This window comes from Centropristis striata, chromosome 9 (assembly GCF_030273125.1).
Source record: "Centropristis striata isolate RG_2023a ecotype Rhode Island chromosome 9, C.striata_1.0, whole genome shotgun sequence".
Classification (NCBI taxonomy): domain Eukaryota; kingdom Metazoa; phylum Chordata; class Actinopteri; order Perciformes; family Serranidae; genus Centropristis; species Centropristis striata.
Window position 1 is genome coordinate 22,689,357 of NC_081525.1, and position 14,924 is coordinate 22,704,280.

Genomic DNA, 14,924 nt, shown 5'->3' on the forward strand with positions numbered 1-14,924 from the left:
GCAGCCTCATTGTTGAAAACATCTGTGCTACTTTGTGACTCAACAAATGATGATCTGATTATGAAGCCACTGTTAAAAACTCCCATTGTTGCTGAGTAAATTCAGCCACCATGTATACTCATCAACACTAATCAAGATACTTTATATAAGAGATCTATCTTTAAATTCCACCTTTAGCAAACAGAAAACAGTCCAGTGTTGCTCATGAGGAATTTTGTGGACAGAAATCAAGATAATAAGGGCCTCATGCAAGAACCACTTGAACGAACAGATTTGTTCTTAAGTTGCTTGTATATAAGTGGGCTGACCCAAATAAGAAGTCAATCAGTCGAATGATTGGTCTTTTTTCGTCTTAGTCCACTTAGTTGATTAGTCTTTTTTATGTTTTTTTAAAATGCTGAATGACTTATTTCCAAGAAGCATGTGAGTACATCTCTGGTAAACCAAAAACACTTTGAAAGATTTGTCAATTAAATCACGGAATCGATTGGATGACATCATCTGAGTGTTCATCGACCAAGAATTTCTTTAATATGATTTGTATCAAGTTGCATTGTTTACATGTAGTTTTTGTACTAAAAAAATGGTTTTGCTTCAAGGACAAATAAGTGTCTGAAAGAGAGTTAAAGAGACAAGTCACAGACGAGTGCAAACAGACCATGGAGTGAATGAGAAAATTAAATGTAAATTAACCTGAATATGTGATGGAATCACAATTACAATGTAAATATATTGTTCACTTCCTGACATACAAAATAAAAAATCTTTAAAATGTTTCCAAAAAACTGTAGTATGTTGTATTTACTTGCAATTACTGGTGTATGGAACAGTATTGTTTGTTTGTTTTATTAAAATGTAAAATCCAATAAACAGATTGTTAAAAAAAAAAAAAAAATGTTTCCAAAAAAATGAATTGGCAGCTTTTGTCTATATACTGTAAATTAAATCTGAATTGCCTGCTCACTTCTGTGCAGAATTAACTTTGATTAAAGCATATTGTGCAGTTCTCAACTGAAAATAGGGTAAAATAGACATAAAATGTTCAACAATCATTTGAGGTAGCTTCAGCTTTCTGTTGGAAATGATTGAGAACAGCATGAAATAAGTTTTAAATCTTCATATTTATTTATTTAGAAGTAGTTCTCTGGTTTGCAACATATAAGTCCGTTGTACAAGGAATATTACAGAGAGGTACAGGTTTTTACGTTGGACTCTGTCATGTAGTACATAGACTTTAATTTTCAGATGGGTATCCAAATGAGGGAGACGTCGCCAGTTTAGCTTCAGCCAGTGTCGAATCTGCTTCACATTTTCCCCACAAATATCGCATTAATGGGCACAGACACAGTCCACAACCTTGTCAACATCACACATGTACTATACCCCCCGACCAGTCAAAGATAAGATGAATAATCACATCATCAGGGAACACGCAGCATAATTTCCACACATTCTAAATTCCCCTCCAACAGAATCACTGGAATATTTGTCCATGCATACATAAGTATACTATATATGGTAAAAAATATAGCATTTGGAATAAATACTTGTATCATTTTTAGAGCAAACTTTCAGACAATACTTGTTATATATTTTCACAATACTGTATGTACATGTATTTGGGTAGAATTACAGGAACAGATAAAACTATATATTTAACCCCATGTGAAACAGATTTCATTTCATTTCTTTGGTGTTTGGCCAAACCATATTACATCTGGGTCACACTGGATTAAACATATGGACGTGATTAACTTTAAGACTTAATACACAGGCACGGAAGACCAGATATACCAGATATCTCACGCAGCACAGATCGGATCATCCATTAGCTGTCTGACACGAGGGAAGCTACACACACACTATTCATTTCCATCCCTTCATATATACAGACGGCCAATAATGATCAGATGTGCTGCACTGAGTTAAAATAAATTCTCTGTGATCCTGTGTAAATGCAGCCTCATTGTTGAGAAAATCTGTGCTACTTTGTGACTCAACAAATGATGATCTGATTATGAAGCCACTGTTAAAAACTCCCATTGTTGCTGAGTAAATTCAGCCACCGTGTATACTAATATATAATCAAGATACTTTATATAAGAGGTCTATCTTCATGTCTACAGAGTCCTGTGTTAGCACCCATATTAATAAAGTGTATGGGAATGAGTACTGGTGCAGCATCAGTGCTCAGAAAAAAATTGTTTGTCAGCACTACATACTGTAGCCATAAGTATATATTTTTGTGACTGAAGCAAACAGATAAATTTGGTATCTATTTTTTTTCAAAGTAATAGCTAAGATAGCTAATTTGTAAATCAGACACATAGTGAAGACTCCCCAGATTTATCAGCGGGATCGTCATAGACCACAGATATGGCAGTTGTTAAAATGAGTGGTATTCCCCTTTAAATTCCACCTTCAGCAACCCCAGAAAACCCCAAAGTCCAACAGGAAGAGAAACACTTGTACAGGTGATTTACAAAACTGATTCCAAAAAAGTTGATGTATACTGTTAAAAACAGAATAAAAAACAGAATACAAGTATTTGCAAATCCCTTTTTGACCTATGTTCGATTGAATATAGTACAGATTTAATGTTCAAAGTGTAAATATGTACCCTCATGTTGATGCATTCTGTTTTTATTTCCCTTTTAAACAGCATCCCAACTTTTTTGGGGAAAAGGGTTGTAGGAGAACGAGCCACAATTACCAATTTTCTTGTATTTTTATTTATTTATTTTCTGTTTAGCACAAACACAAGTGGTTCAGACCTGTTTTTTTAATTCAGTACTTGTGTATAAATTATAAAGCAAGAGAAATGTGAGTTAAGAATATGAAAATGTTTCTGCAAGAGGCTTAGTGTGCTCAGCTCACAATTAGACCTTGTAGACTGGGTGTTGGATCTGTAATATAGATGGTGAAAAAGGAAAAACTAGGACAGCACTCTAATTTGACTTTTTAACATTGCTACATGCATGTTTTGGGCAACAGCCTTAGTACGTTTACATTTTGGCACATTCACAATAAATATACACAGTTTTGCTTAGTTATAGATGACTACAACCAGCACAGGTAGGACTATATCCCAACAGGGGTTACTATAACCTTTCTAGGCACAAAGTCTCATGATATAAGATGCTAAAAAAAAACAACACAAATGATATCCCCATTATAAGAAACAAGCAAATAAAATCAGCTTAGAAGGAATTAAGGTATCATAGAAGTGTATCAAATAAGGTAATGGTTCCCCTCGTTGGGCTGAACTAGTTGTACTGGCTGTTGTCATCTATAATATAACCACACCTGTGTGTATTATTTGTGAAAGTGCCAGAATACACAATGAAGAAGGGCGTCTTGTCCAAAACGTCCATGTGCAAATTATAAAAAGTGAAATGACAGTGCTGTCCTAGTCGTAACTTTTTACAGTAGTTCAAAGGCCTCAGGATAATTTTTGTTTTAGAGACAATACGTTTATAACAGAAAGCCTGTGTTACAAACTGGGCTTCTACAGAATTTAAAAGATGTGAACATTTACCAGGTAAAATGATGCCACTCATTGCATTGTAGGAAGTGGAGTAGTTTTAAAACACAATAAAAGGCAAACACTCCTTCTGATGTCTGTTTCCTGGTAGAATTATCAGTAATTATTATAATTATGGTTGCTCCCTGTAAGCTGCTGCACACTTGGGGGGTTTCTGCAGGGGTCACTGTAGGGGAGCTGTTATGTTGTAAACATTTCATCAGTCCAGTACTCCTGTTTTTAGATACTTTAGGAATATGGGTGTAAGTTTGTAGAGAATAGAAGAAGAAGACCACACTCCCTGGAACACATCTTATCTCTAAAATGTAGGATGGTCATCTGATTTAAGGCTAGACCACAGCCCTCCCTCTACCTCGCTCCTGATTTGAAAAGGTAGTATTTCACTGATATTGCTTCTTTTTGGACTGCAAGTCATAAACAACCCATTTCTTTTGGTTTTAACATCTTTTACCTTTTTTTTTTTTTTTTAATCTATGACTGCTTTGAGGCTGGAACAGAGTGAACCAGTGTTAGTAACTTGAAGACAGGCAGATCAGATCTTTGTAATCCAGACTCTTTCCTACGATGTCTGCCATACCCACTGACAGTATGTCTCTGTTAGTCCCAGGATCCATGCCGGTATAGTTAGACTTGCTACATAGTTTTCTTGGAATGTATCACAGCCAGCCTGACATTCATTGTGCATTTTGTAGCAGTTGCATACAGGATTTGATTTGAAACGAGCAGGCGAACAAGACGTATGTTATATTTGAACTGAGGGATGAAGACGGGGAGAGATGTTTATCATGAGAACAGACAGTATTACAACATACTGTTGTTTAGTACTATAAGACAGCCAGTAGGGGGAGTAAATGTGTATTGGCATGCAGCACCTTCTGAACAGCACAATCTTCTTATCAGAAGACTTCTTTAATCTGGTTAAACTGTGGTTATAAAAATCATTTCTTTTGTGTCCAACAGAACCATTTTATCTCCAACTGAACCATTTGTTCTTCAATAAGTCACAGATGACGATCACCCATATATGAAAAACACCATTACTATGGCAAAAACAATACATTAAATATTGTCAAATATCCACTGAATGATGGAAAATTTCACTAGAAGTTCTATTCTATTATTTTTGGAGATATATAGTTTCCTCTGGACACTGATATTAGAGCGGACTATTTACTGTACACATACACAATAAAAAAGTGCAGTAGAAAATACAGTTTCTGTGTTTGTTTAGGGTTATAATCTGTTATAATAACATTCTACATATACTATGTTCTCAATAATGGCTTATGTCCAAATATGAAAAGAATGATGCCAATGTCATGAAGGAAAAAAAAATAGAAATAATGTCATATTTAATATATTTGAAAGGTAGATCATGTGCTTAGTATTTTGCTTAAAGAGCTAGTAGATGATAAGAAGCAGCAGTTTGTCAGAGTGTCTCTTCATCCACTTCTGTCCACTACATATTTTCCTGTCAATCACAGTTGTCACTATGGCAACGTCTCATCATCAATCCGACCGGGGCCTGTTTGTTGTTGTTATCCACTGAGTGGTTGATGCAGCATATCCATAAACAGCCACAGGGCATGTTGGCAGAGACGTGACAAAAGAAAAATGTGGACGTACATTGCTGGACGCAGTCAGGTTTATATGTAGTTCCACAGTAAACAGAGCTTTTTCCACTGGTCACAGAGTGTTGATTGGTGTCATTCATGTCGTTAATTCAAGCTTTGCCCTCTTCATTGGTTGGCAGAGGATCTTGGAAATTGAAAGGTCTGGGGTCGGCGAGCTGGAGCAGTTTGCAGACGTAAACGGGGTCGATCTGGCTCAGAGGAGGTCTGCGGTAGACGAGGGCTCAGAGGGCTCAGAGGGCTCAGCGTGGGCCTTCACAAGGTCGATTATGTCTTGGTGTGAGGCTCCCTCTGCTACCTGCAGTGCTGTCTGTCCGTTCTGGGGGAGAACAGAAAGAGAATGTCACAGTTTCACTTCAAAGATAATTGCAGTGACTTCAATTATCCTGACAGTGGCAGTGTTGTGTTGCTCTTTCTCTCGCAGCTTGACATCACAGTGTAACATTTATACTGCACCTGCCCTGATGCAGGCACTAAGCTGTGAATATCATTTGGAGGAGCTGGAAGCAAGTTGTAGCATTTTCCCATCTTAAGTTGCCAGATGAGATTATGGTTTGTCATGTTTCTGTAAATATGATCTAATAGTTTTCTTCCCAAATTAAACATCAAAATGTCTAACAAAGATTATAAAAATATCCACTCTTAAGCTTCTTTGCATAATGCAGAAATTGCCTCTGTAATAAGCCAGGGTTAATAATAAGCCTGGGAAGGTTTTATATGATACAATAAATAGAAATGGGAGAATATCCAAAGGCATGCAAGACATACGTAGTAAGACTGTAATAACATTTTTGACACTTTAATAAAAAATATTCTAAATCATCGCTCTGGAAGCATTACAAATACTGCAAAAAAAGATCAGAAAACATGCTATTTATGCTTTTATGGACCAACATTTGCTGCATATGTTATTCTTTTACATTTATGAGTAAAAAAAAAAAGTGTCTGTCTGACTGCTCTTACTGATATTAGAGCTACAACATTTAATCGATGAATAGATCAGTCAATTCACAGCCAACTATTTTATTCTTCAATTAATCATCAAGATAAATTGTAATGCAACATAACAGAAAATGCTGTTTTCAGCCTCTAAAATGTTGAGATCCTCTGCTTTTTTTTTTTTTTTTTAGATATATCAGATTAAACTTTTGGTTCTGGACTGACAAAACAAGACATTTAAAGACATCACCTTGGATTTTGACAAACCGGGATAGACATTTTTCACTATTTTCTGACATGTTTGACCAAATAATCAATCAGTAATAATGTTGCAGCTCTAACTGACACTTGGATACTTGTAAAAGAAATGAAAAACAAATGTTTGAGGTTTTGTTCCAGTTTTTTGCCTGAATAATTGGTGATGATGCTTGTTGGATTATTTATTTTAAATTGCTCTATTCATTAACAGCTCAGATATTCGTAGCTTTCCTTCATCATACTCATTACTTGCACTGCTAGTAATTAAAACAAATGAGAATGCTGAATCCATCTCTGTATAAACTCACTCTATGATTACTGTAGTTTGTTGTGTTCTTGACATCAATTAAAGCACTACAAATTTAAATTGTCCCTGCTGGTGAAACTTTCAGTGCTCTATCACGCTGTATGTTACCTCCTATATTGTTCTGTCAGTGTGTCCTGGTGTTTCCTATTTATTCTTCTAATCAAAGCCTTGATATAAGACATTACAGCAAACTAGAACAGACAAGGCTGCATACTGAGAGAGACCTCTTGTCTCATGGGAACACAGATGTCTTAAAACAGTGTGAATGCCTTGTTATTCTTCTCACAAACCTGTTAAGCAAACTGCTTGGCTTGCTTGCATATAATGTAATTTTGTGTGCCAGAGCTGCTTATTTCCTCAGTTTGGAAGATAATTTGATAGTTCGTCCCCCACTAGCACTAAATATAGTGTATGCTCGTGTGTTGTCATGGAGTCATACAGAAAATAATCTACCAGACGCACATGATTAAGTTATAGGGTTATTACAGTATATGTTTGTATGGATTTATCTCAGTTCCCTACAGCCAAATCCAGGTTACACAATCCACTGAACTGCTGTCCTAAAGAGTCGTAGAATTTAGGCTTATTGTTGAGAAGTAGGGATGGGCGTTTGGAAGAAATAAAATATTTATGCACTATGCAAAAGCCTGTTTTGATAATGGACGCTTTTATTTTGAGGAAAAGAGACTTCCTGTCGATCAAAACTTAAGTGAGATTAAACTGTAAAGAAAACGTAAAGGCGTTCAATGTTTTATGTTTTTGCCCCCAAAAAGGCATGATGGTAGTTTTCTCAGTAATCTTGCATATTTAAATATGTTTTGTGTTTAAATATGTTTTGCATATAATTAAACCTAGTAATTCATACTAGCAAGGTCTGATATCTAGAATCAAAGCAGGTACTTGTGAAATGCTACATGATCAGGAACAGCTGATGAGTAAGTGGAAGGCACCAGTTGTGATGTTGCTGTTCTCTTACTGGGCACCTCGGGCAGCAGAGGAGAATCAACAATGCAGAGAAATCAATAATGCACTAGTCTGAACAATCAATCTATACTATATGTGGGCCAGACACCAGCTACTTTAGGCTCTATAGCAGGGGTATTAAATTCAAATCCAAAGAGGTCCAGTTACTAAAATCGCCTCTCAGCAGAAGTCCCCAGCAAACACTGGTTGGACAGTGATGTTGTGCCTCCCACCTAAAAATGATCTGCAGCCGGACCCCAGAAACTGCACAAGGTTATAAGGAAGATGGCCAGTGTCTATGCATGGTAAACAATCTATTTGATTGCCTCAGATGAATAAAGCTATCAGCGTATTAACTGGATTAGTTGCACGTGTGGTCTATAGCTGCAACCCTCCAGGAAAAAAACAAAAAACATTGCTCCGTGAAGATTATTATTTAATCTCATTAATATATCAGTCATGGGTCCAGCTCCCAGACAGAATGGTCACTCATTCTCGAACCATGCTACGCCATTGGGTGATGCTGCTTTACCCTCACTGCCAGGAGCCAGGTACTAGGAGCAGTGTGAGCGCTCATGTCGTACAAGAAGCAAATATCTCAGTGTTTGAATGAACCGTTAATCCCTGGCCTCTTAGTAAAGAACTAGAAGGGCACTCAAAGAATCTAGACCCTGCCCCAGTCTCTCAATGTCCCTCAAAGTGAAAAATTATTGGTGTATCCGTCCCGTGATTTGGATCCGCACCAAAATTTAATATGCCCTTCCTTGGCCCAAGCTACCCCCTTCACAGTCTCTTGAAAATTGGGTCCTTAGTTTTTCCTAAATCCAGCAAACCAACAAACACACTGAGCCCAAATAAATAACCTCCTTGGATGAAGTAATTAACACTGATGGAAGAGTCACAATGGTCCAACTATAGCCAAAGGCAGCAGAGACAGGAGGTCTCAGAATTCTGCCAGCTTTCCCTCAGTACAGATCAATCTCTATCTTACCAATAATTTCATATTTAATTACATGCTTCTGTTGGGGTTAAAGGTGAACCCATATTGAAGTTTTTGCCTATATATTTTATACATGCAGTGTTTAAATATATCGCTCAGGTTTGTCAGAGTGTTTTCTGTTGAGCTACATCCTGTTGTTTATCCAACATTGTGATATTTTAAACCTGGCAACGCACTAAGGCAACAGTTCACCCATGGGACTTCATGCTTAAAAATAGGTGGAGCCACACTGTTTATGCAGCAAAGTGCATAAACAGCAGATGTGTCAATGTATGTCCAGTTACAAAAAGAGGAACAAGTTTGACAATGCAAACAAACACATCTTGACGAGAGAGGATGGACAATCTGAGCAATACTTTAAAGAGGTTTTATATGTCAGGGAAGAGACAACACATTCAGTAGGCATCTCACCCTTGATACTTCCTAAACCATCATGGATGAGTCCAGCTGACAGTGTCATTTGAGCTGCATACCTTGTCTTTGAGGCTGACGTCACAGCGACCCGTCTCCAGCAGCATACGAACAATGTTTGTGTGTCCGTGTTCGCTCGCACACATCAGGGCCGTGGAGCCCTCGCGGTCCTGGGCATTTACATCGGCACCGCAGCTCAGGAGCAGCTTCACCATGGCAACGCGGCCGTGGCTCACCGCAAGCATGAGTGCCGTCTGGCCCGCCTAGAGTAACGAGTGAGAGATACAGAGAATAAGAATTAAACTGTGAGAGGGAAGGTATGAGGGGGAGATAAGGAGATAAAGAGATGCAGCGTTGGGGATGAGGGAGGAAATAGAGGAAGAAGAGAGAAAACACTTCCACTTCCCCTGAAAAAATCAGGGGAAGTGGTCAATTAAAATGTGCACAGACAGAAGTAATGTTTTGTGAAATGAAACCTTTGTATCTGGATGTATATTTCTTGCTACAGGTCAGAACAACTAAAATCAACTAGGGCTGCCCCCTTTTAGACAATTAGTCAACTAATCGATCGATCTGGTCTTAGTTAACTTCATTAGATTAAATTTTTTATGTTTTTTTCATGCTCCATGACTTATTTCCAAGAAACTTACGAGCAAATCTCATAGGCAGTGCTTTTGCATGATACTCTGTGGAGAAACTCAGCTTTCCAGATCTGTCTATTAAATCAACTAATTGATTAGTTGACAAAAAATGTGTGGAGGATAGCCTGAACTACAACAAAGTCTCACATTCATTTCCTACACTGTGTTAATTAACGGTAGATTTAATGCTTGCTGACACAGTATGCGTTCTGAACTAACATACGATGGCCTCTTATTTTATACATTTTTCATAGCCTCGCTGTTGAGAAAAAATAGCTGAAGTTCAGGTGTATTCCTGTAAAATGACCCACTTGTAAAAAAAAATGCCCTAACGTGCACTGATTTCTCCAGAGGATTTCCCTGGGCTTACTGTGCCTGAAATACAACTCCCTGCACAACAATAACACATGATACAACAAAGCGAATCCTTTGATATTCACTTAATGTACCAAATGACCAAATGAGTCACTGCAGGCATAAATATTACCTGTCTGGAGCATGCATTGACGTCACCGAGTTTAAGCAGTTGTTGTGCCACCTCCAGGTCATCGGGGCTCTCAGCAGCCGTGAGTGCAGCGAGCATAACTGGAGTGTAGCCGGCCTTGTTCACATTGTCTGTCTCACATAAACCTGAACACACAAACAATGTTTTACTACGTCAAAGAGAGCACTTGGTGCAATATTGGGTAACGCTTTATAATAAGGTCCTTAATAACCATTAATTAACAAGTAATAAGGCATTGTTCTCGCTTTAGATCCGGTACTTGCAAAAAGCATAGTTAACTTATAGTTAACTTATAATAGATGAGCAATAAAGTATATTTTAATATCAATAAGCAAACAAAATAATTAATTAATAAAGGCATGGCAAAGACATAATGGGTGGGTCATGGGTGTTTGTAATGCCATTATTAACACCAATATAAGCTTATAAACACACAATAATGTTAATAAGCATCTTGTAAGGACTTACAAGGGCCTTATTACTTGTTGATGGTTATTACAAGGACCTTAATATAAAGCGTTACCCAATATTGTGCAGTCACTTTTCTGTTAAAATTCTGTATTTATGCCCCTGTGTTCTTTATTTGTCTGTGTGTCGCTGTGTGTGTTTGCTTCTCACCTGTATCCAGCAGCAGTTTGACCACAGGGAAGTTTGAATGCGACACACTGTAGTGGAGGGCCATGTTCCCATTGCCATCGGTCAGATTAACTACGTATGGCAGGAGAGTGGGTGTGGTTAAACCTACTCGTCGCAGGTATAATGTGACTGTATCGGCCTGCGATTCTTTCTGGCTGGAGATCTTGAACCACTCCTGGTAGAGCACCACTAAAACCTGACGCTGAGGAGAGAGAGGAAGAAGAGAAAAGATATAAATGAAAAAGTGGCCTGTGGCAGCATTTTTACTGCTCCCTGAACATCATTTTTTACTGTTTGGGCTGTGGAGCAGCTTGCATTTTCAGCCCGAGGAACGGCACTGTTAGCCACATTATTCCACTCAGTGAAGTCAAAGAGCTCTAACAGAACGTCAACAAAGAATCTGAAGCATTTTCCCTAAACAAAAATTATTTTAACCTCCACCAAGGATGTCATGCTTTCAGCTTGGTTTGGCTGGTTGTTTCTTTGTCCGCTTGTCATGAAGATTACAGAAAAAATACTGACCCGATTTTCATGAAACTTGGTGGAAGGGAGAAGCAAGGAAGAACTCATTCAATTGTAGGGTGGATTTGAATCAAGGGGTGGATACACAAATAATTTTTCACTCTTTGTCAACATTGCATGATAGGACACTGATGCTGCATTTGTGTGGTGTTGTGCTTATTGGAAAAATGGGTTTTCTACTGGGAAAATTCAGTTGAACATCCAAAGTTAACATTACGAGACAGGGCATACCTTGAAGGATGTTTGTGCTCTGACTAGCTGACACCCATGAACATTTTCACAGACTCATGAAATCCTTACCATTTCTTTATCTGGGGATGAAACCTCTTCCATGCGGTCTTTTACATAGATGCAGGCGTCTATAAACCCCTGGTCAACTTTCCCACTGCAAACGAGACCACAAGACACAGTAAGGAGCAGTCAGATTGAATGACATGTTTAGCAGCAGCAGCAGCTGGACCTTTCTCTGCAGCTGGAGCAGCACTGGCTACAGCCGTGTTAGACATGTAGCTTTCAAAATAAAAGCACATTGAAGTGTTGACAAGAAAGCTGTCAAAATATGATACCTTAAATAAACATACAAGAAGCCTTATTTTCCTTTATAATATTCCCTACTTTACAATCAGGTAAGCAGACTCTTTATTTCATGATCAGAGATTAAGATCAAGATGTAATAGTGGCATTACAATGTGCAGAAGGCCTCAAAAATTGGGCTTTTACTACAAAAATGTTCTTCATGGAGGCATGCCCACAGACCCCCAGAGCTGGCTACTTTGCTGGCAGGTCAGGGTTAAAATATGCCAGGGCTGTTTTTTGTCCCAGTACAGCCGTGATTGTATGTGTGCAGTCAATAGCCCTGCACCCTGCAAGAACAGTATGGGGCACTGCCATCTGTAACATGTATTGGATGATTTTTAAAGATATTTTTTGAGTCAAGAACTTTCAGGCGGACCAAGTATCTGGAAGTGAAAAAAAATTCAAATTTAACCCACATCTGTTCTCTCCATTGTTTTCTTTCCTGATTTTTCAAGTTTCATGTGGAAATACCATCAGGTCTGCATAACATACGGGCAAGAGACGGCTACTTTGGTTCTTGTGTAAATTCTGTCTGGTATGAAAACAAAAGATAAAAAGATGCCTTGTGGGCCTCTGCAACGCGCACACACACACACACACACACACACACACACACAAGCACAAACTTTAACAGTCTGACGCATTGATGGCACATGGGAACCTCGGCCGTAACAGTTTACACTGATTCAGTGCCCAAAAATATCCACCAAGAGCTCATGCTGCTCGTCTATCATGCACAGTCAAACGTTCCATCTGAAGCAGCACTAATCCTGAGTGGCTCACACACATGCATGTACTGTATAAGCACACACACACACAGGAATGATCAGACAGCTGTTGAGTGATGAGTTAATATAAATCCTGCTCTCTCCCAGGGGCCCCATCGACTGTCTGGCCCCAGGGCCCTCAGTCCTGTCCATATACCTGAGACATATAAGTGACCAGTCAGTGACAGGGAGGACCGCACTGCTGCTTATTTGCTTTTTGTCCAAGAACCCTGACACTTAAGGGAATGAAGTGTCTGAGTCTTCGATTAGACTGAAAGCAGCTTCTACTCAAGTGTGTACGTACGAGCGAGGTGTGTCATTGTGTAAAGCTTATTTTATATTGAAGTCGATGTGGAAACAGGTGTGCATTAAGGTAGGTACGAGTGTGTATTAATTGTATTTCTGTGCATGTGTGTGTGCGTGAGTGACTGAGGCCCACTGTCTTTTGAAGTGTCATTCAGCACCTGTCTCAGACAAAGTATGTAGGCCGTAGCTGGACACAAAACAAAGCTTTACTTGTTCTTACCCGACATCTTACGTCAAGCTGTCAGATGTGTGACTCTGTTGTGCTTTAATCATATTCCTTATATCAGTGGTGTTCTTTTTTATTCACTTTATGATATGAGTTACAGTGGGAATTGTTGTTTCATGACTGAATATGAGTTTATTCTGTGGTTGCTGTGTTTATTTTATTTCATTAACTGTGAAGTGGCCTTGGTATTCGCTGTCTAACACCAGTGTTAGATAGTGTTCTGGCATACACCAAGTACTTTTTTTAACACTCAAATAAAACTCATTTAGTTAATTTCCACGTATCAGCACCCGCGTTCATCAACAATAATAAAAGCAATTAGAAAAGCTTTTAATTTGTTAAATAAAAGTGTGTTATTAACACCTGGCACAGCTGTGCTCCCTTTCGGCTGAAACCCCAGCTTGGTCTCGCTCCCAACTCATCGAAAAATACAGACACTTTGTGATGACCTCAGCGTGTGATACAGACACACAAGGCACCTTTAAGCGTATGTATAAGATGCAACAAGCATCCCATTGACTATAGAGTAAACGTGTCTGTGTTCAAATTTGATGCTTAGAAGAATTTATGTAATATGACTTGGCGTGACGGTCCACTCAGGGTGGGCGGAGCGGAGGGGAGGTGTAGGATCCAGTGGTGGAATGTAATTAAGTACATTTACACAAATACTGTACTTAAGTACATTTTTGAGGTACTTGTACTTTAAATGAGTATTTCCATTTGATGTAACTTTATACTTCTACTCCACTACATTTTGAGGCAAATATGGTACTTTTTACTCCACTACATTTAGCTGACAGCTTTAGTTATTTTTCAGGTCGAGATTTAACATAAAAAAAAAAAAAACATGATCAATTTAAAATGATGAGACTCAGAACAGAATATTAAGAACAGAATATTAAGTAGTTAAAAAGCCCTATCTTCATAAGATTAAATGCTGCTTACATAAATGCATCAATACAAATAATCTAATAATATATTTAGAATATATATATATGACGATATGAATTGTTCACTTTCAATACTTTAAGTACATTTTAATGCTGATACTTGTACTGGTACTCTTACTTTTAAGGATATTAATACTTTTTCCACCACTATATGGATCAAACAAACCCTGGACTTTGACCCAGGAGACAAGTGTTTGTGTCCTGTTTGAACCCAAACGTTAATATTGTTCAGGTTTTATTACCTAATGTTAACCATTTCCTGTGTACACAGAAGTTTATTTTAATAAGCCACTATGCATGTACGTAGCATGAAGTTACCATCCCCCACACGAGTTGACAAAAAGATTATAGAGGAGGATTTGGTGTAAAATTGTCTATTTGGCAATACTTCAGATTTAAAACTGATTACCTTTTATTCATTTTTTTAGTAAAATGTCTAGTTTGATCAGTAACACCAATGCTGTAAAAAAAAAAGTATATTAACTGGTTGGAACATATTCTCACCGTGGTGAAGAGCCAAAGGTTGCAGTTCAGATTGCTTTGTGTTTCTGAAAAAAGAAAATGCCTGATCCTGTTTTTAAATGTGTTCCTCACTACAGCAGTCTAAAGTAGTCTAAGTGAGCAATCACAGTTCATTATGTACCCATTTGGTATCTCTATAATGTAGCCTACAGCGGCTGCATGCATATGCTCCTTAGCTATAACATAACCCCTGAATCACAGCTATAAATGAAGCTTTACT

At 38.1% G+C, this 14,924-nt stretch overlaps 1 protein-coding gene across 1 annotated transcript in view; it reads right to left on the bottom strand.

Annotated features, from left to right (window-relative positions):
- Nucleotides 1–1,102: 1,102 nt before the first annotated feature.
- The window catches only part of kank4 (KN motif and ankyrin repeat domains 4), an 86,956-nt gene continuing 73,134 nt past the window's right edge, over nt 1,103–14,924 (bottom strand). Inside the window, exons 6-10 of the mRNA XM_059340853.1 lie at nt 11,658–11,742; nt 10,818–11,037; nt 10,182–10,324; nt 9,116–9,316; nt 1,103–5,494 (exon numbers count right to left, since the gene is read on the bottom strand). Of these exons, the coding sequence (XP_059196836.1) occupies nt 5,372–5,494; nt 9,116–9,316; nt 10,182–10,324; nt 10,818–11,037; nt 11,658–11,742 (772 nt within the window). The 3' untranslated portion in view covers nt 1,103–5,371. The remainder of the gene's footprint in view (nt 5,495–9,115; nt 9,317–10,181; nt 10,325–10,817; nt 11,038–11,657; nt 11,743–14,924) is intronic.